The sequence below is a fragment of the Motacilla alba genome, chromosome 2 (genome assembly GCF_015832195.1).
Source record: "Motacilla alba alba isolate MOTALB_02 chromosome 2, Motacilla_alba_V1.0_pri, whole genome shotgun sequence".
In the NCBI taxonomy this organism is placed as follows: domain Eukaryota; kingdom Metazoa; phylum Chordata; class Aves; order Passeriformes; family Motacillidae; genus Motacilla; species Motacilla alba.
In genome coordinates, this window is record NC_052017.1 from 59,763,683 (window position 1) to 59,784,940 (window position 21,258).

General features: G+C 38.9%; 1 protein-coding gene across 1 annotated transcript in view; it reads left to right on the forward strand.

Moving 5' to 3' along the window:
• The first annotated feature begins 2,675 nt into the window (after positions 1-2,675).
• Positions 2,676-21,258, forward strand: part of DCDC2 (doublecortin domain containing 2) — a 55,178-nt gene continuing 36,595 nt past the window's right edge. Inside the window, exons 1-4 of the mRNA XM_038129463.1 lie at positions 2,676-3,080; positions 7,374-7,425; positions 20,041-20,117; positions 20,237-20,368. Of these exons, the coding sequence (XP_037985391.1) occupies positions 2,788-3,080; positions 7,374-7,425; positions 20,041-20,117; positions 20,237-20,368 (554 nt within the window). The 5' untranslated portion in view covers positions 2,676-2,787. The remainder of the gene's footprint in view (positions 3,081-7,373; positions 7,426-20,040; positions 20,118-20,236; positions 20,369-21,258) is intronic.

Here is a 21,258-nt window from a genome sequence, read left to right on the forward strand (position 1 = left end):
CAGTACGTAAGTGTTTAGTGGATGATGGGTGCTACGCAAGAAGAGGGAGATAGAAAAGATCCCATAGAAAAATTGCCAAAAAAACCCACTCATGTTTACAGTAATTGCTCTCACATGAATGAATCAGGAATACCCAATTGATAATCTCAGGTCCCTTGATCAAAAGTAGCTACAGCAACTCAGTGAGAAATCTTTGCTTAAGAAGGATGACTTCACTTTCATTACTCTATACCAAGACCACATGGAAGGTATCTTTCAACCTTTTCCTTACTTAAGGTAACCCACCGGAATTTGTAATTCCATGGAGAACCATTTCCTTTTGTGCCTCTAAGGGTTTGCTAAAGCCTTTTCCCTATGTAATCTTTCAGCATCTTGGCTGCCTCAGGAATACTGTTGGACAGGACCTGTGTAGTCAAAAGCTGTGGCTTAAATTGTGATTGTCTAAGGTATTTTTTAAAGCAAAAATACTTGATCATGGTATGCTAAGGAGTTTTTAAAATTTACAACTGCATTGGTATTTTACTACTTCTGGTGTGTGCATGTGAGCTGAACCACTTGGTTTTTATGTGCTTTAAACTGCCAGTGCAGACAGTCTGGCTACTCCAGACTTACAGCTGGGAATAAAGTAGCTGCTATGGCTTAGTCTGATTTTCTGATAAGCTGCACAGAGTTATTAAGTGTGATTCTCAGCACTGTGTGCAATAGAATAAGCTGAATTTTATTCTGTGTCGAGAAACTTCATCCTTTTCCATTCTGTCCATTTTGTTGGTCTTCAGCACTAGGACATTTCTGTCTTCATGACTTCATGTTTTGCTGTCACTGAGCAAGGCCCTGCAACAAGCTGCAAAATCCTTCCTGGTTCTGAAATGGCAGAGACCTCATGGCATTCTAGTGCAGAAAAAATGCCCCTGTTTGATGCTACACTATGCCATGGCTCTGTCTCATCACATCCCCCAGCATTTTGGTATGTTATGCCTTGTGTGACCTCAGGGGATCCTGACACCGGACCTGACAGACTTCACGTCATGCACCAACCTCATGTAAGATGAGAGGTCTGATGTTGCTCCATCATAAAGAGATCATGTGTCTCTGCATTTATCTTAATCATGTCAGTGGATTCAGCAGCTTGACTCCTTGCTGTTGAGAATGTGAGAGGAGATTATTTGCAAGGTGAAACAATAGTGGGAATAAAAGATCAGACCTTGGAAAAGCTAGGAAGAACAAATTGTCATGGTTCAAGGCACTGCTATTATGGACTGAAGTGTCTAACCTTTTCCTAGCTTTTGGTCAGTGGCAGTACTTAGGTGAGATGGAAAACAAAGATTTTGTCCACCAGTTTTAGGCTGCTTTGAGGCTAGCAGTGCCCTGGTACCATTTAAGGGATATTTTATTGCAACCCATAAATTGATTGCAACTAGTGTGTCCATAAGTAAAGACCAACAGTATTTTGAAGTATCAAAAGTGTTAAAATGGGTGCACCAATAAAATATTCAGTGTCTTACTCCTATGTCAAAGATGTAGTGTGACTACAAATTAGACCTAAGATCACTAAATGTGGTAGAATCTGGTATAAAATAGCAGGTAGTTGACATATCACTACTTGAATGCAGAGCAGTGTGAGGGTCATCAACATTTTTGGGTTTTACTCAAAAGCTTTATCTTTAATAAAAATTTCCTTTCAGGTTACAGTAGTTCAGTGTTAAACAGTGTTAATTCGAGGATGGTAAATGCTTGCTTCTCCCCGTTATTAGTCAGAAGGAGACCAGCAGCAAGTGGGGAACTTTAGCTGTTAACCAATAACAGTAGCATGTTTGACTGCCCTCACCCTGAAATTGCTCTTTTGTAATGGTTAACTGCTCTTTTGTAACTCACAGCAGGGGGGTAATTTTCCCATCAAAGGAGGTAAGATAAAAGGAAAGAAAATTCTTTCCATCCCGCGTGTTAAACCGCATTTGAAAAGACAATCGTTATTGTACACTACAAAAATTCAGTTAGGAAGGTCTAGTGCATTTTTAGACTTGAGGCTATCGGCGGGGGAAAAAGGTTGTTGAAGGAATTACATTTGAATGGAAGGCACTTCTTTCTCTCAGGTTTTACGGCTTCTTGTCCCCAGGGTGTGCCAGAGTGCGGTGGGGCGCTGCGCCGCCTCGGCGTTCCCCGGCTGCCGCCGCCAGGGCAGCTCCGCCGCCGGCCCGTCCCTTGTGGGAACAGGCGGCGGTCGGGCAGAAGGAGGCAGAGAGGGCATTTCCCTGTCTCCCTCGTTCGGATCCCGTTCCCTCTGCCCTCCTCTAGGCATGCCGCCCCTCTCCCTCCTTCCCGCGGTGGCTCCGGGCCGGGCAGGTTCCCGGCAGGCTCCCGCCTGGCTGCCCGGCTAGGAGGCCCAGCACACCCGGGGTCAAGTCTCCCGAGGAAAGCAAGGTGGTAGGGGCTTCCCGTCACGGCAGAGCCGGAGGATGAAAGCCCCCGAGGTCGCGGTCCCCGGCAGTCCGTGTCCCGGCTGTGCCGGCCCGAGTGTCACGCCGCGTTTTCCCGCCTGGCTTGGCGTTCCGCGCACCGCGCTCCCGCGGCGCCCGGAGCACCGCGCTGGTTGCCTGGGAGGAGCCGCTGTGTACAGCCTACGCAGGGCCGTGCCCAGGCCCCGGCGGGCCGCGATCGCTCCCCGGGAGGTGTGCCATGTGCCCGGCGTGGGCGGTGTCAGGGCCAGAGGGGTTCCCCGGCAGGAGCCTCTCCCGGGCACACAGGTGCGGGCGGCTCGGGCTGCGCGGACCGGCAGGGAGAGCCGCCGGCATGGCCAGCCCTGGCACAAAGGCGTCGTGGCTCTCGCAGCCGAGCGTGAAGAGCGTGCTGGTGTATCGCAACGGGGACCCTTTCTTCCCGGGGCGCCGCATTGTCATCCACGAGAAGAAAGTGTCCAACTTTGATGTGTTCCTGAAAGAGGTGACGGGCGGGGTGCAGGCGCCCTTTGGAGCTGTGCGAAACATCTATACCCCCCGGGGTGGGCATCGTGTCCGACAGCTGGACGAGCTCCAGAGTGGGGAGCAGTACGTGGCTGGTGGCAGGGAGGCCTTCAAGAAGCTCAAGTGAGTGACTGAAATGTAAGATTTATACAGAAATGAATATCAGCATTTGGGGTTTGGTTCTGTGGCAGTGCTTCAGATGACCCCTCACCCTGTCCCTTTTATTAGTCATTGCGGAAAGAGAACTAAGAAGCTGTGACAAGGGCGAAAGGAAAAGCGCTTTAGAGCTGAGCCCTAGAAAGGGTCTTCGTACCATGAGTCACACAGTGACAACTCCTTGACATGACGGTAGAAAAGGAGAAACAGACCCTTAACCCGAAGGACATGCGGGAGTAGCATGTTGTTGTGATGTCTGTGCTTAGCTGAAGGGCCAGTATCCGTATTTGTGCTCAGGGGTAACATGGTGAAAGCAGTAAAACGTGGAGTGTTGACAGTCCTGCCACGAAGTTGATGAGCTTGGGAATTCAATACCCAATGCTTCCTTTCTTGTTTATTTTTTAAAATTCTAAAAGTATTCTACCCAGCTGTCTGTCTCCATCACTTCTGTTCATTTTGAGTACGTATGCAGCCTTTTAATGTTTCTCCTGTTATTTAAAAGATGACCATTTACATTCTTTTTCCTGCCTGGACACCAAGAATTAAGCTACCAGTTTGTTTTCTAGTGAGTCACTGTGAGGATAATGTGAAGGAGATCTGAGCTTTTAGGTGTGTTTCCAGAGTGGCTCTGCATGTGATCAGTAACCGTTCTTACTTCTGTCAGTGAATGTCATGGTCTCAGTTGACCATGCGATCTTTTGCTTTGTCTTTATGGGCATTTTTCCTACAGTTGAATTTATGGAAATGAATCTCAAAATTAACATCCCTTTCCAGAGATGTTTGAGAATTCATATCATCAACTACCACGTTTACAGTGTCTTCCTCATCTTGGTTCTGTACAGTCGAGGACGTTATATTTTTCAGGAGAGCTCATTAGTGGCTCATTATGTTTTAGGCAAAAATCTCTCTGTAATGAACAGGATCTCTATAATCACCCTTACCATTTCTGTCACTAGCTGCTTCTAAAGATTTATTGAAGCTTCTTGCACTTCAGTAGGAAAGCCAGAGAGAAAGATGTATGACAGGCTAAATATAAGCATTTTTCCAATAGTACTTTCTCTTTTCTGTGTCAAATGCAGTGCTCAGCTCTTAGAAAGATCTACCATTTCTTTTTCATGTTAAATCCTGTGATTCTGTGGATGGCTTAAAATTGTTAAGTTATCGGCACATCGTGTTACACCTTCCTAAATGTGTTTTGTGTTGACAGGCTACAAGTAAGTAAGTGTTTGGCATTAGCATGCGCTGTTTAGAGAACTGGGCACTCTGAATTTATATTGCATGGGGAAAAGTATTTCTTTTGGTCAGGTCACACTATATGGTTGGAGTTTTATGGTGAGGTTTTTTTCAGACTTTTATGGTTGCAACATGCAACAAGGTACCTAGTTATTTAAGGCCAACAAAGATAATACTAAACAAAAAGCTAACCTAAGGGACTGGGTAAAAAAAGGCTGTTCTATATATATATCCCTTGATAAAATATCCTAGTCCTGTGCTGTAGAGAGTATAAATGGGATGACTTGAGATCCCTTCCATTTCTGTATTCAGAATTGGAGTTGTTCACTTACATAGTTGTTTGCTTACATAGTGCTGGAAATGTTGGCAGTGCTTTTATGAGCATTAAAAAGAAGCTGAAGGGCTTAATGTTGAAGTTGTTCTTAATTGGGTTGTGGACAGAATGGTAATTAGGGAGACATCTTAGACAGAAAAGTCAGAGGAGAGGAAGGGTTAATTGGAAGGAACAGTTTTCTGCAAGGAAGTGAAGGAATTGAAGAAAAATGTGTATGTTTGTGTAATGTGTCACAGGTAAACAGTTACAGTGTGACAGACCAAAGCATCTGCCTTAAGGGATCTGAATCTGGTTTGATGGCAGCAAGAAGTTTGATTTTTTTTTTTAATATCTATTTCTTTTTATTTTCCCCCAGTGATTCTTATTCGACATATTAATTGCTATGACAGACTATGCAGGGCTGAACTTTGAAATGAAGGCTTGTGGCACTGATGTGTGGGAGCTGTGGGAATGTAATGGAGAAAGTATCCAAGGAGTAGCAGAAGTTGAGAGTGTCATTGTCATTGTTCAGCTTCAAGCAGTGCATTTGTTACTTCTCAGATGCCTTATACTGAGAAGTGAATCTCTTTCCTGTTCACGGTGAATTCAAAATTAAACTGTGTTCACCTTTAGCACATGAGCCAAACCCTGACTCTTAACATTTTGAGGTTGATTGTTCTAAGGGCATATATTCTAGATAAACTGCTGAATAATTTTTTAAATTAATAAAAAATTCAATATTTAGAAATTCTGATTTTAGAAAAAAAGTAGGAATTTTCTTCAATGGAGGAAGTCCATTTTTAGTCAATGTTGGTAATTTTTGTAACATATAACAAGTTTTCCAACTTAAAGGAAAGTGTTTTGTCACTTAAAGGTGTCCTAAGTTAACACATCCCTTTTTGGTGTTTATGTGGTAAGGTGTGTTGGTATATTGGAGTTGTTGCAGGGTGAGTGAGAATGCCCATGTAGGCTGCACCCCCGTGGAGTTGTTCCCCAGCTCTCAGCGTCCTGAAAGAAGACTGTCTCTGCTAGAGCTGGTTTTGATTTCTAGCTTTTTTTTCATCATGCTACTCCTCCATCCTCTTCCCTTTGCCTATTTATTTGAATCTCTGCTCATTCATCAATGGTAGATTGTCCTCTTTCCAGCTGTATCTTTCTAAACAATCTTTCTAAACAGTAGTTTCATCACTGGCTTGGCTAGCCATGGGTTGGAAGCATTTCTGATCTCTTAGTAAGTGAGAATAAATTTGTAAAATTTTCGATTTGAGGTTTTTTTTGAGTGTCATTATCCAAAAAAAAATCCTTTGCTCTTAGAACTTTTCAGATTTGCAGGTCCTTGAAATTTGATGAATGAATGTCCAACTTCTGCACAGTGAATTTAAGCCTTTGACTATATATTTGCTTTTCTTTGTCACTTTCTTAGTTTTCGGTGAAGTAATTCACAGGTGCTTCAAAAACAAGAACCACAGTCAGCAGATGTTCTTACAGGCTGTTGGAACCATTTTGTCTGAGGCACTTATTTCTTTTCAGTCTTGCAGGATGTAAGATTTCTTGGTTTTGGTCTAAAGAGAACTCGTTCCTTTTTATACCGAGAGAGCTTGGATCAGTTGTTATTATTTGTTTCTAAACATGGGGCTTTTAAAAATATTTTCCTATGTTGCTACACTTACCTTTTTCAAAGCATTGGCATGCACTTTCAAGCATGGCCTCGCAGTTTGCTGTGTCTTACTGTCCCCTCACAACAAAGCCTTGAAATCCCTGGGACTGTGTACCCTGATTAAAGATTGCCATTCCTTCAAAGAAAGAATGATGTTTTTTCTTTCCTTTTTTTCCCCATCTTTCCTGCTTTTGCACCTTCATTCAAGTCCCATGAATTCTTAACTTTGGCCAAGTAGGAAAGTTTCTTATGGCAAATGAATCTGATCCCAGTCATTAACTACAGAGCATGATATTACTGAAGGGCTGCAGATGTTGCAAGATCTGAAGTCTTACGGTGAGCTTGCACTGGTGCTTGGCTTTAGGTACACCTGACTTCTCAAATAAAGTCTTCTAGTCTGAAACTCCTGGTAAAGCACCTTCCTACTGGAAGTGAGATCATGGAACATCACAAGGAGAACATAATATTGTCCAAATAGGTGTATTTTGTTTGCTCATCCAGTTGAGGCATGTATTTTATCCATAAAATCATTATGAAGCTATTATTGATTCATCCAGCCACAAGAAACGAGTGTTCAGATGTGTCCACGTTCTATTGAAACCCAAATGGTATAGATCCTTTTGAATTTTACTGATGCCCTGAATTGAACTCGGGTGTGCAGGCAAACCTTCAATCTATCAGAGACTTACTGTGAGAAACTAAGAGGCAAGATGATGATTTTGAAAACTGTGGTAGGGTGATACTGTGCTGAGAATTTTTGATCCACCTCACAGCTGTATATGAGCTTCTTTCTCACAAAGGGGTTATTGATGGTCTGTTCTAATCACCAGTGACTTGAAGGTAGGTGGTTGGTTCTCCCCTGTCTTTTATATTAGCTCAGAGGGCTAGCCTGAAGATCTATATTAAGCATTAGTTAAAATTAATCATTACTTGCCTTTTCTGTTATTTTGAAGCATAGCAAGTTTTAAAACCTTCATGCATGAAAAGAAGTGCAGCACATTGGTATTGTATAAATTAGATGATCCTGTAAATAATCAAACCTGTTTTCTTTCCACAGCTACTTGGACATTGGAGAAACAAAGAAAAAACCTGCTGAAGTCAATAATGAGGTAAGATGGCTGAAATATTGAAGAAATAAACCTGCAGTTTATGTTAGTGACATGCCTGCATTTAAGTCTGATTTTTAATATACATTTATTTTATTTAATTTTATAATAACACAGTTATCTACCATTCTGTACATACTTCTTCAGTGTTTATTACTCTGATTGCTCTGAGGATGATATATGGAGTTCTGCTCAGCTTTCTAAATTTTCACATCCAGTTAAAAACTCAGTAAGAAAAAAGATCTCCTGTTGTCTTCCTTGAATCTGGTCATAAACCTAAGAGAGATTTGTACTTGCAGAAAAAAATGGTAGGAATGAGAATTTCAGTTGTTTTGGACCAGCAAATTTTATTCAAAACTTGATATTTCCTCTGAAGAAGATACATTTTTGTTTGAAAAATGCCAGTGTAAACTTTTAACTAGTTCTAGTTTGTAATTTGCCAAGCTTACTTGTTTCTCTTCAACAGTGCTTATGCTGTAGTTGGAGGAGATAACTGCAAGCTTGCAAAAGCATCATGTGGATTTGTGTGAGATGCATAGCTCTGCATTATTTTTACTGTTTTATTGTATATGGAGGTAGCAGTGACTCACAGCTTCTGTTGAACATAATTTGAGTTACAGCTTCTGCCTCACAAGAAGCATCAGCTCACTCGTTTGTCAATTTCTTTTGCCTTGTGCTCTTGGGCCACATTGTCAGCAATTCAGTGGTTTGTATAGCAAGTATCTTCAGACAGTAGGACAATAGAAGATCCTCAAAATTGCCCTAATGACCTTTAGTGTGATACTCAGATACTTCTTATTCAGAAGCTATGTAATACAACAATTTTTAATTTAGCATAACTTGTCACCTGTATTTTTTCAAATGGGCTCACTGAACAGGAAGATCAAATTCAAGCTGAAGATTTGATATGCTGCTGCTACAACTACCCTGTAAATTTATTCTTAGTTGGATACTTATCAGTACAACTACAGCCTTGCTTATAAAGGCTGGTTTTAAGACTGATTATTTTGCTGCAAATCCTTAGAAGATTTTTGATATAACAGAAAGTCTGTGCAGTTGTAGAAGTAGTTGTAAAAGTTGTGAGTTTTTTTATTTACACGTTTGATAAAAGAGTATTTTATTATTTTGTCTGGAATCAGTGCTCATTGTATATTATCTTAACACTTTCAGCCATGTCTTGGGGCTTTGAACTAATCCAGTATAAACCCTCCATTATCTCAGCTTTTTTCTTCATATTTGACTTATGTTTGCAATCTCCACTGTCTCCCTGTGGAGAGCTTAAATCCCTGTGCTGAATTTAACTTTAACATGATTGATTTATTTGGGGAGAGGAGTCATAAAAATGAGATGAAACATCTTGGTAGTCTAGAGATTTTTATCTGGGCTTATGAATAACACTATTGTCTTTATGCCCTAATAATTTAATCCTGGGAGTGAACTTTCAGGGGACTAGTAACAGAAGTTTTAATGCCTAAATTAGTTTTTGTTAAAATGATATGAGGCAGCAAGTCCCAAGTAACTTTTTTTTCCCACATTTCACTTAGAAATCAAAATCCTAGATTTGTTGTAGGACCAAAAGAGGCAGCATTATTCCTATCATGCTTAAGTACAAGGGTATAAATTCTGATTGTATCAAGTACATGTAATTTGGCATTTTCTCCACTAATACAATTACAAATATCTGATTCTGGTTAGTGTTCAGGGAGTCAAAACAAAGAAAACTTTATGCAGCAGCTGTACACTGTGTATTTGTATGCAGCTGTATGGTTTTTTTCTGTTAGTTAAACTGCCAAATGCTTGACATTTGCTTTTGGGAGCACTTTAATGTTGTTCTTGGAGGCAACATCTCCATTACTCTAAATTTGCAAATAACTAGAAAATGTGTGTGAAACTAGAATAAAGCAAGAAAAAAATTATGTTCAAGATATGGTGTAAATCCTCTGGCAGAGCCATCATGCTGTAATAAAACGTCTCAAAATTTTAACGTTGGTGTTACTGGTAGGCAAAATAGGAAAAAAATTTCATCCTGACCCAAGCTAAAGCTTTATTGCAAACTCTTTCTCAGGTGTGTTTCCATCCATCACTTCTTTTGGCAGCTGAGCTTCTTGTTTTTCAAGAGAGATCCCTTTTGTACCAAAGCTGATGTGCAAGTCCAAATACACGTTAAATGATGTGCTTGAGGAATCTAACAATTGATCTCTTGAGAAAATACAGATCAACAGAGTTACCAGTTGTTTATTATAATCTTAATTGTTTTTAAAAGGTACTGAATGTTATTTTCCAATTATAATGGGGAAAGTCTTAACATTTATATTTCTCTAGGCACTGTTTGATCTACATGGTCTCTCCTTCTCCACTCAAAAAGATGAATTTTATTTCCCATTGGGGCTGGGCAAGCTGAAGAAGAATCAACTGAGCTTTTGTATTTGCAAATCCTGTAGGCAGCTATTTATTTTAAACTCTCTTTGCTTCATAAGAATATGTTCAGCTGAGGCCTCATTTCTTCTTTGACTTCTTATGATCAACTACTCTTTGAACACACTGTAGTAAATGAACTTTGCCCTGCGATACTGTAACAGCGAAGAATTGCAGGTACCCAAGAAAAGAAGTATTTTGATATTGAAGAACCAGTCTCTCGCAACTGAGAGAAAAAAGGAAGGTTATACTGTCTGTATGAAACAGCATCTGTTATCAGAAGGCCATAGCAGGCCAGCAGTAAGCTACTCTACTGTTCGTACATTTGCCCTTGGTTGATGTTGGGTAGTAAGAACATTGCATTTTTTTTGTCTGCGTTCACTCTTTCTCCTGGAGTTGTAGGACAAGGTGATTGTGTGGGCAGCTCTGACACAACTATGTTACTTTTTCCCAGTGGTAAATCACTTTTTCACTGTTTTACATAAACTTATTTTATTTTTCCATAGCTCCTTTTTGATTGCAACTTCTTGTTTTCTCATTTGGTATAGGTGTGGTCACATTTATAGGTGTATTTATTGAATGGAATAATCAATATTTTTACAAATGATTCTTCAGAGGATTAGTAAAGATTCCTCAAAGCTATCCTACATGTATGACTGGCATATTTGTATCTGTATACACCTCCAGAACATCTCTCCCTCGTGAAAACACTTAGTGATCACAAGGATTTGAGTGAATGTCTAGATGTTTTATAATTTTAAATTTCTTTTTCTGATCCAGTGCCTGATCCAGTTCTCATGTTGGTCACATTCTGGAAGACACAGACATGGGCTAGGACATGGAGTAAAGTGCTTTTGCTTTTTAGGGAGCTTCACAGGACGTGTTTGTGCCTGTGATGAAGTGTGACTGCAGAGTGAAAATGTGACTGACAGAATGTCTTCTACCAGTGGTCTCCAGGTACAGCCCATCACTCAGCAGCTGCTGGGGGGGTCTTGTGGACCAGGCATAGTTGATTGGCAAATCTCAGTGTAGGTCAGTTGGCCACTATGTTCTTGGTGAGGTCCTGGGACAGGTCCTGGTCCCTGTTTTCCAGCGCTGGCAGAAGAGGCAAGCACCATGACAGGGGAGTATGAGGTAGAAAATACAATGTTTGAGACTTGGTAGATATGAACTGAGCACTAAAATTTTCCCAAAAAGCATTTAAAATGATACTATAAAATTATTTTGAAGACTTGCATATCCTGCATTTCTTTCTGTTCCTCCATATTTCAAAATGAAATTATTCTAGTATCATTTATGGCAATTGTTTTTCCTCATCCTTTGTTGCTTGACAAAGTCACTGCTCATCTCTCAGCAGTAATATGATTGCACTTATCTGCAAAAATTACATTTTGGAAGTCTATGATGTTGTCTTGATTTCACAAATTATTTTGGTGTATTCATGCTAGATACACCTTGTATCTAACTTGATGTGAGTCATTCTTTTTCAAGTACCTTCTCATGAAAAATCACAGTAGTTATAATTACTTTTTATTTCAAAACTACTGTTTATAATGTTTGACAACATACATGTTTAATCAATAAGAAAAATCTTGTCATTTTTCAATTATTGGGCTCTTGATTCACTTTAACATCTAACTGTCAGTTAGAAATAGTTCATGGATATTTTCTCTGTACAGAAGATAGTTTTGTAAAAGGGACTGAATAGATACTAGAAATTATCCCAGGCTGTGCAAATTACAGCTTTTTGATGTCAAAAGAGTGTAACTACATAAGATATTCTTTCCAGATTCTTTCCTAAGTATTAAAAACACTCAAACATTATTTGTGCTACCCAAAATTGCTAAACACAAAATACTGTTTGGAAGGTAACAAGTTGTGTATAAAGGTCAACTTCATATTCCTTTGCCAGAATGCAAAACTATAGGTTATAGGTTGGCTATTAGGAAAATGTTTTTTACAGATGTAGTGATAAAGTTCTGGAATGATCTACCCAGGGAAGTAGTGGAGTCACCATCCCTGGATGTGTTTAAAAAAAGACTGGATGTGGCACTCGATGCCATGGTTTAGTTGAGGTGTTAGGGAATGGATTGGATTCGATGATCCTGAAGTCTCTTCCAACCTAGTCATTCTGTGAATTCTGTAAACCCTCTTGCTACTCCATATCTGACCCATTTGATTTCTTCTACTGCTGGCATCACAGACTGGGCAAGAATTTTTTTATTTTCTCATGCTAAATTAATTAGTAATTCTGCTGTAAGCACATTTTAAGGAATAAGACTATTAAAATATGAAGTTTAAAAAAATGTGATATATATCTTTAATTTCCTGAGCAACATCTTTAATAGTTAAATGTGATATGCCATTGTTTGGTATTTAGTATCCTGGTAACATAATTAGCACAACAAGACATACAAAACAAATACTCTTCCTTAGTGTTCACAGCCTAATACCAGGAGGAATTAGAGAAGAACTGCCTAGTTAACCAGTTAGAAGATAAGCTGTGCCCTTTTATTCCTTATTTGAACTTTTGATGCATAAAACTTGTGTTTATATACTTCTGTATTACCTGAACTGTGCAGTTTCAAGTATTTTGACTAGCTTACAAATGGATTTATTGAATTTTTGAGCAGCAGAAAGACTTTGGTTCATGCTACTGGAGAATTCCATGGTCTGTATGGAGTTTCATCTGAAACTTGAAAACTGTTCTCTTCCTTGATTAAGACCTGCCTTATTCAGTTGAGTAGCCAGTCTTCCTGGCCTGTGAAGAGGCCAGGAGTAAGTGAAGAGATGCCAATACTGAAACTTTTAATGAGGCATGTGTTAGTCTCATTATAATTTGTTGCTGTATATTAAATTGACTTACTTGAAACATTACCAGCTTTCACCTTTGATTAAAAATGGTGAAGAAAAAACAAAGATTTTTTGGGGTGTTGTGTTTTGTTGTTCAGGTGTTTGACTATTCTTAGCTTCAGGTCTTTCTGATAAGCCATAAAGGCCAGAGACTTCCTTTTGGTTTAATTAGTCTAAGGAATTTGGGGAAATTGCAAAAAATGTGAGAGGCAAGACCAGCCAGAATTGTCAGTATCATGTCAGTGTCAGAAATTAATATCAGGATCTGTTTTGCTTGAATAAACTCTGTTTTTTATGCCGTCATTGTGTGTGTTGTAAGCAGTGTGGGTACAGCATCATGCAACTCAGAGAAGAAATGGGAGCTATTCTTGGGATCCAGAGGGAACACAGATGTGATCTATTTTGGAGCATTGCACAGGCCGTGTGTCTGGCCAAATAAGGCCATGCCATTGTTTGACTTATCCCAGCTGAATATTTGGCCACTTGTCCAATGTCCCAAAGTCATGGCAGATCCAGATTGATTTTTTAAATAGCTGAGGTGAGATGTACAGAGAATATAAACTCCATTTCATTTACTGTAGCTGAAAAGGAGGGCAATTTACCTTGGAGGTGAACCGGTTGGCTTTAAACACTCTGGGAATTTCGTAGGAGCTTTGCAGTCTAGAAGGCTCCCTTAGTCACTACACAACTGTCTGCTGTGGAAGAGCTCATTTCCAGCTCATCCATGTTTTATGTGTGCTGAGAAGTTTGTGTGCAGCTGTGGCCTTGTGGCCTGGTGCTCAGTTAACAGCAGTTTGAATGCTGCTTTATACCCACACCAGTAGAAATATTTGTAGTTTCTGGCTCAAGGCTGGTTTGTACTATCCAGAGCACGATCTAGCAGTGCAAAGTAGCCAGGGAAGTGTGCATTATCCAGGTTAGCTACTGCATAGGATAACTGAAATGGTTTTGTACTAGCCAAACACCTCAGTGAGTTTGACTCTGCAACTTGAGTCAATGTGTAAAAAATGTCCATTAAAAAAAGTTGTGTTTCTATGAAATAGATAACATGTTTCCTGTGCTGTAATAGCTTTAGAAAACTTACTGTTCTAGTTTGGTTTTGATCACTGAACCTTGGACATTCCTTTCTTTCACATCACAGGGTGGTGATGGTGTGTATCAGTGGGGTTTTGGTTCTTTTGACCCCAGTTCTACCCCAGGGAAATGTAAATATTTGTTCTCAATTTTCCTGGGCACATTGATTAACAAACAGGCCATTGTAACAAACTGGCAAGGCCATGGCTCATTGCATGAGCTGATAATTTTGGAATGTGACATTGTGTTCAAATATTTAAAGCTTCAAAAGGTTAGTTATAAAGTGACGTGAGTAATGTGTGAAATGTTCATAGCACCCAGGACTACATTGGTAGCAATAAGAAAGGCCAGCTTTTAAGCCTGCACAAATCAAAGTAGCCCAGAGCATCTGGTTCAGACACATTACAGTTTTTGACTCTTGCTTTGTTGCTGTCCAGTGTGGCTTTGTAAGTACATGTTATCCTGTAAATCACGCAGCTGTTTAATTGCCCCCTTTGATGGGGGGACATTTCTGGTAAGGAAAAGAAATAAATCAGTTAGTAATACCATTTCTTAGCTATGAGTAACTGGTGTATGTATTCATGGCAGCACTGTGAAAGTGCTGCCAGATCCCTGTATTCAGCATATGTCTAATTATTTAATGACCACTGAAAGGAAAAGATAAGAATGGCACATTTCTATTTGAACCCATCCTCAAGTGCATAAAAATCACCTTTTTAGAAACTGATTATGTACACTGGCGTGTTCAGAGGCCAGTTAAAGTACTAATTCATGAACTGTACAGTTTTCTTATATACAAGGGTTGACTCTGTGAAGTGTCATGTGCCTCTTGAAAGTCCCAAGTAGCCAAGAGGAGGTTGGGTAGTTTTCAGAGTCTGTCCCACTTTCCAGTCTATATTTTTATAATAAGTGTTGAGAAGTATAGTGTAGCATTCATAGAAGCAAAAACTCTATGCGTAGGGATCAGCAAATAGGTTCACACCAACCAAAACAAGTAAACTTAATTTTGATACATCTCTGTGTTAGGGATTATGTTTATTATCTTTTACTGGTTAGCATGTGTCTGAAGAAAGACAGAAAACCTTTTTTTTTTGTCTGTGTACTTCCAACCAATGTGTGCCTTGCTCAGAGTCCTTACATGAATAGCCATTCTCAATGATGAGAATGATGATTGTTTAATACCACAATTGGTATTAAACATGATGATTTCTGTTTATTACCATATGTGTGACATTCTCTTCCCAGTGTAACACTTCTTGGAGTTAGAAAGATTGCATAAGCAAGCCCATCCATCGTGTTCTAAAAAGAAGTGACATGTTTTTAGTTATTGAGTTAATGGGTTTGACTCTGCATCTTTTGTCATTGAGTATAAAAATGCCTATAAAAAAAAGCCATGTTTCTATGAAACAGATCTTTCTTGTGCTGCAATGGCTTTAGAAAACTTACTGTTGTAATTTGTTTTCATGTAGTCAGCTGAACATAAACATAACAGAATTTTTAAAATAAAAATGGTATTAAAGTGTATATATATTTATGCATACACACATATTATATTCAACTATACATGTGGATATGCACAGACTAATTCAAAATGGATTTCCTACTTTCCTACAAAAATATGACAGTATGCCTGAGGTAATGGTTTGGCTGCTGATCATTTAGCTTTGTTTTTGGTTTTTTTTTCAAACAGTCAACACTGGAAGAGGTGAGTACCTAAAGTAGATTGAGCAATGTGTTGTATGTGTTTCTTAAGTGTTATGTTTGTGTTTGTTGAATTTTGTAAATATTTAGAAAATAGCTATGTTTAGCATATAAGTGAAAAACATATAGGACGTTGTTTAAAACAAACACCTGTGAGGGCATGGATTTTATTACCTTTCTTCAATTGGATGCTGATGTGCTGTGTGTTTGTATTTACAAAGGGCTGTTAGGAGATGCACAGAGCTAATCACAAGTTCAACCCCACTGTGTTATGACCAAAGATGAAAGCTGGACTCCCAAGAGATTCTGTAAAAACTGTTCTGAGATTTAAGTGTTTATAGACTTCTCAAACACTGCAGAGTGATTTCCATTCCCAGAACCTAACCTGTGCTGAGTTTAGCTGTTTTGTTTTTCCCAGACACTGTAAGGTGCTTTCCAAAGTCATTTCACAGATGGGAACTCCTCTCTTAAGTAAGGAAAATCCATTCTGCTGTAAGAGGCTCTGTGTGAAATACCTTTTGTTTAAAGAATAGAAAAATAAAAATTATAGTGGTTTTGAGTGTCTGTGATCCCATGATGTATTTCCAACTGTGTAACTCTTGTTGCCTTGCAAATTGTCATTGGATTGATTGCTTCCATAAAGTTTTCTCTGAGTTTCTCCTTCCTCCCCTGGACACTTTGTGCTGCTGCTGTGTGTTGTCACGTAATACCTCAGATAAGTATCTCATCACAAATTATGAATTGTTGGCAATGTTTGTCAGTAGGAAATGGAAGCTGCCCTTAAATGGGTCTTTTCAAACAAACCGAAAATGTACAAAATTTAAAGATAAAATCATAATGGGGTCAGACCACTGATTAATGTAAATCTGCTTGCAGTTGCTGACGTAAATGAGAAAGTGCTGATGTACATCATCAGAGAATGTGGCTGGTGAAATGAAAAGAAAATAAAGGGGTTAGGGGGCTAGTGATGCTGGTCTGTTAATGTAAGCACAAACTTTCACCCAAGACCACTTTGTTGTTAATATGTAACTCTGCAGTGCCAGAGGGGTCAGGATATTCCAGACACTGCAACAATGTGGTGCCTCCTACTAACATAATAGGAGCAGAACTATGTAGTCTTTAATTAACCCCTGGACCAAGTCTTCCACTGGGATGGTTTCGTGGAACTCCATATACCTCAAAGGAAATAAATTGTTTTACTGTGGCTGAGCACTTGGTCTTTTATTAATGTATACTTCTGTATTTTGAAGTTAGATGTCTTGCTTTTCACGACCATAAATAGTTTAACATTGATCAGGCAGAAGTTATCCTAAACTCTACAAACAGAACAGTCAGATTAATGAAAAGAAATATGTCTAGTATGGAAGTGGTGGGTTTTTCTTAATTTTTTTTTCTTTTTTAATCACAGTGTAGTGTGATCTTTATAGAACAGGCCTTCAGAGCATGCTTCCTTGCACTGATTTTTGTAGTTTCACTTTATCAAATGTACTATTGCACTAACATATTCTCTTCTTTTTTTTTTTTTTTTTAATACAGAAGGTACATTGATTTAAACAGGCTTAAATAAACAAGGCAAGTTTATATTTTGTTCCAGTTTAGGCCATGCTTAGGTAGAACAGGCAAATATTTAGTCTTGGCCCAAGGTGGTCCCATGTTGTAATCCCCTGCAGTTTGTTTGTTTAATTACAAGCCTAAACTTGTAAGGGGCAGAAGGCTGCCAGAAATACTAATGATCTTCAGAGAGCAACTCAAAAGCCAAACTTCCAAATTGATGCTTCAGTATCTATTAGGGGCAGAAATACAGTCCTTCAAATAATAAATGGGCTCCTTACATCTCTCAGGTTATTGTTTTCTCCAGGGTCTGGTGACTGGGCTATGTGCAATTACTTCCTTCTGAGGAGCCTACATCAAAATTAATGGTTTCAACAGCCTGCAGGAGTAACCAAGTAATAGGACACACCTAGGGCTATCTTAAAGGGCTTCTTTATGCTTGGTGAATGCTTTCTAGCTGTTCCAGTAAAGTGTGGAGCATTGGAACCTGAGTGTTGCAGACTGCAGAGAACTTAATTTGATGGACTGTTTGGAGAGACTGTGGGAGAGCTTGAGCAGGATAAGAGTTAGCATCAGGAATGGATGTGGAATCAACTTTTAGAAAAAGTGATTTATAATTTTACTATTTATTTATTGGATATTTTATAGGGGATTATGCTGGCAACCTACCAGCTACAAAGAAAGGTATAAGGGCATCCAAGGTTCGGTAACTCCCATTTTGTGTTTGGAGCCTTAACATTAGGACCTTATGCCATGGAAGTAAATCAGAATTTTCTTAGTCTCCAGTAGCATAACCTTTAGAAAGTTACTTTTTTCCCCCTGTATTCTGAAGCTCTTTATTAGATTGCTTACACTGAGAAAATAACCCTTAAATGGCTGACAGCAGCAATAGAAATGTTTTCAGATGTTGCAGTTTAAGGTTTATTTTCTTTTTTTTTTCCAGTAAATTTTCATTTCAAATTTTGGTGACATAAATGACCAGTTATGCTCTGAAGAATATGCTTCAAATGTTTCTGCAAGAATGGCTGAGCTCCTAAGTTACTTGGCAGTTCTCAAAAAATGTCTTTGCCTTCCCTAATGAGGTATATGATAGCAACCTCTTACTCTGTTTCCAAGCCTGTAGTAGTAGGTGTGAATCTTTCACCTGATTCACATCACACTGGAGTTGACAGCAAGACTGTGAACTGCAATTACTTTAGGCATTAGTGCATGTACAGTCTAGTACAAAATTTCTCTTTGTATGAGGCCAAAACAAACATGCATCTACAGAACAGGTCTGGGTAAATGCAAATGGCTTGTGAATTGCTTGCTTAAAGGGAAGGTCCCCAGCCATGTCAGGAGTCTGCTTCCTAGTCTGGTGTGCAAGCAATGCAGGCACAATGCAGTAGTAACATCTTCCTTGCTGTCTCTCCTCTTGTAGATGTTTCTGGCCAAAATATCCCTTTGCACTGAGTTTCAATTCACCATGCCCTTCTGGGGCTGATTGCTTCTGTTTAGTCTTTTTAGTCTATGGAGCTCTGCAAGGGTTGGTTCTGCTTTTCTCCATCCATAACCACTGTGGGGTTTTATGTCCTTTGAGTCTTTCAAAACACAAATGTTTGAGAGAGCTACACAGCTCACAAGGGCCTTTGAAAAACACAAAAAGTTGAATTGAGCTGAATTCAGAATGAATATGCTTCTTTTTCAGCAGACATTGAAAACAGATTTTGTTCAACAGATTTACCTGTTGCTGTATTTTACTTGAAATGATTGTGCACTAAGAATTATCATTATTGCTTTTGTTTTGTTGGTTCCTTTTCTCCTAAGTTTGCTATCTCACCTCCAGAATTTATGTGCTTGGTGCAGAATTTGCTGTATGACATTCTTTGACCCATGTGGGAAGTCAGATTTGATTATTTTAATAATAATTTTTAGCTCATTCGGCATATCTACTAGATTGAGCACCTTTCTTTTCAGTGTATGCCCAAGAAACAACTGGAAAGCATTCTAGTCATTACTAAATGAGTTTGTATGAAATTCCAAGCAAAGACTAAAAGCACTGGAGTTCAGACCATTTCCCACAAATTAAATAAGAAGTACTGGTCAAGTTAGCACAGAGTGTGATAAAACTGCTACATACTGTGTCATTAGACTGCTTTACATGGTGACTGGAAAATTGCCAGTTTAAATAAACTTTGTACATCTGTTTGAGAGCATGTCTCTCTGTACACCAGCTATTTAATCCTTTAAGCTTCTATGGTATTTTTTTAGAAATGTAGTGGACTTTTAAATGTATGTACTATAACTTTTGAATGTTTATTTGGGTTTAACACCTTATTGTGATTTGCTAATGATGAAGAATTAAAAAGAAATCTTCCTAATGATTTTGGAGTTTGGGTTTATCCTTTTCTTTTTTTAAAACTTTCTGTTCAGAATAACAACATTAATGTTGATCTCAAAGTAGTGTCTGTTCAAAATAGTATAGGGAATAATGCTGGGAATTAAGTAGCCTGTGTATTATTCTGAAGGCTAAAAGTTTTCAGTTCACCTCACTTTTGAGTCATTGCCCTAAAATGAGCAAAGTATTCAGGAACCTTTATAAATTACTCATGGATTTGAATTAAAGACCTGTACAAGACCAAAAGTAGTTATTATAACAGCAGAGGGATCTAGCAATGTCATTTATTGTTAAAAAGGTAGTTAAATTGCCTGTGTCATGGTTATAAGCAATCAAGACTAAGAAAGCAAGAACAGCATTTGGGAGTATTTCTTTGGGTCTGTAAAACAAAGATGCCCATACAATTCTGACTCCTCAGTGCAAACCATGTGTTGTGCCATGGTGCACTGTGGTATGCTGTGCTGTGGTTGTTGCTCAGCACACACATAAACCTGCAGCAGTAATTATGTGTGCTATGCAGAAGGTGAAGCTGGAATGGGATAAAATGCATGCTTTAAAGACATGCTGTCCGACTTGCTGTTGGTGGTCAGGGCAAATGTTTTCTGACTATGAGGACTGTGTAACTTCTAATTCTTTTGTTCTTGCAGGTCAAGCCAGTTACTCACAGTAGGATCACTGTGTCAGCACGGTTTCGAAAGCCTCTCCAGGAGCCCTACACTATTTTGTAAGTAGAATTTTCACTTAGTGGGTTGCCATTTCAGGGGTAGTGGTGGTACTGTGTTCACTTCAGGTGAGCTTTGTTTAAAATGCTCCTCCAAGTTATTTTACTTTGCTTTATTTCAGCCTGATTGCTAATGGAGACCTTATTAGCCCTGCTGTGCGCCTCCTCATTCCCAGGAAAACACTGAATCACTGGGACCATATTCTTGAAATGGTTACAGGGAAAGTTACTCTCAGAAGTGGAGCTGTTCACAGGTATAAGGAAGCCAAATATGTGCAAGATACATTTTATATGACTAGATATGTTTCTAAAACTCCATAAGTAGATATAATGGATCATTCCTATTTTATGGGAAGTTTCACTGTAAGAAAGTTAAAATACATCAAAAGGCCACAAAGTGGAAATATGTTGACTCTAGGTAATCTTCACATTTCATTTCTACTGCTATTTAAAAAAAGAATAACCACAATTTGCTTGAACTGTTATTTTTAAATTAATATTTATTAATTAATTATTTAATTAGCAGGCCTGTAATAATACAATAATAATGCAATACATTTAGTACTAATAAATAAGTTACATGTCATAATGAAATAAATGAGCATGGTAAAGTTATTGAAGATATTTGGAATGTGAGATACACGTGATGTGTGTTACTTTTTAATTTTGATAGTTCTTTAAATTCATTGGGGCAAACAATTTCAAGGAGAATATTATAGATTCTTTGGGGTTTGTATACCTGATGCAAGACTAGGATGTGCTTCATATTCGGCTCTCAGCCTCTTAATAAAAGCCAAGGCCAAAGTTGTTGTTGGGGTTTGCCAGTTCCAGTATCTCAGGTGGTCTGAGTTGTTGAGGTATCCAAGGAACACGAGGTGACCTCTTGGATAGGTAGGTTTCTGTCCCTTAAGGCTTTTACAATGTAAAATAAGTTAACTAAAATGGCATTTGGTAGTTTTTGTAAGTTTTAGAGCAAAATGATAGATGTGATGTCCGGGAGAAACACTGCAGTGTAAGTGGGCTCTCAAGGTGTGCAAGCAAATTACCCACATTCCAGTGTTGCCCCATGCAGAGCACATTACAGAAATCTCTTCATCAGGTGGGAAAGGACCTTTTGTGGAAAATCATTCTTCACAGCCTATGC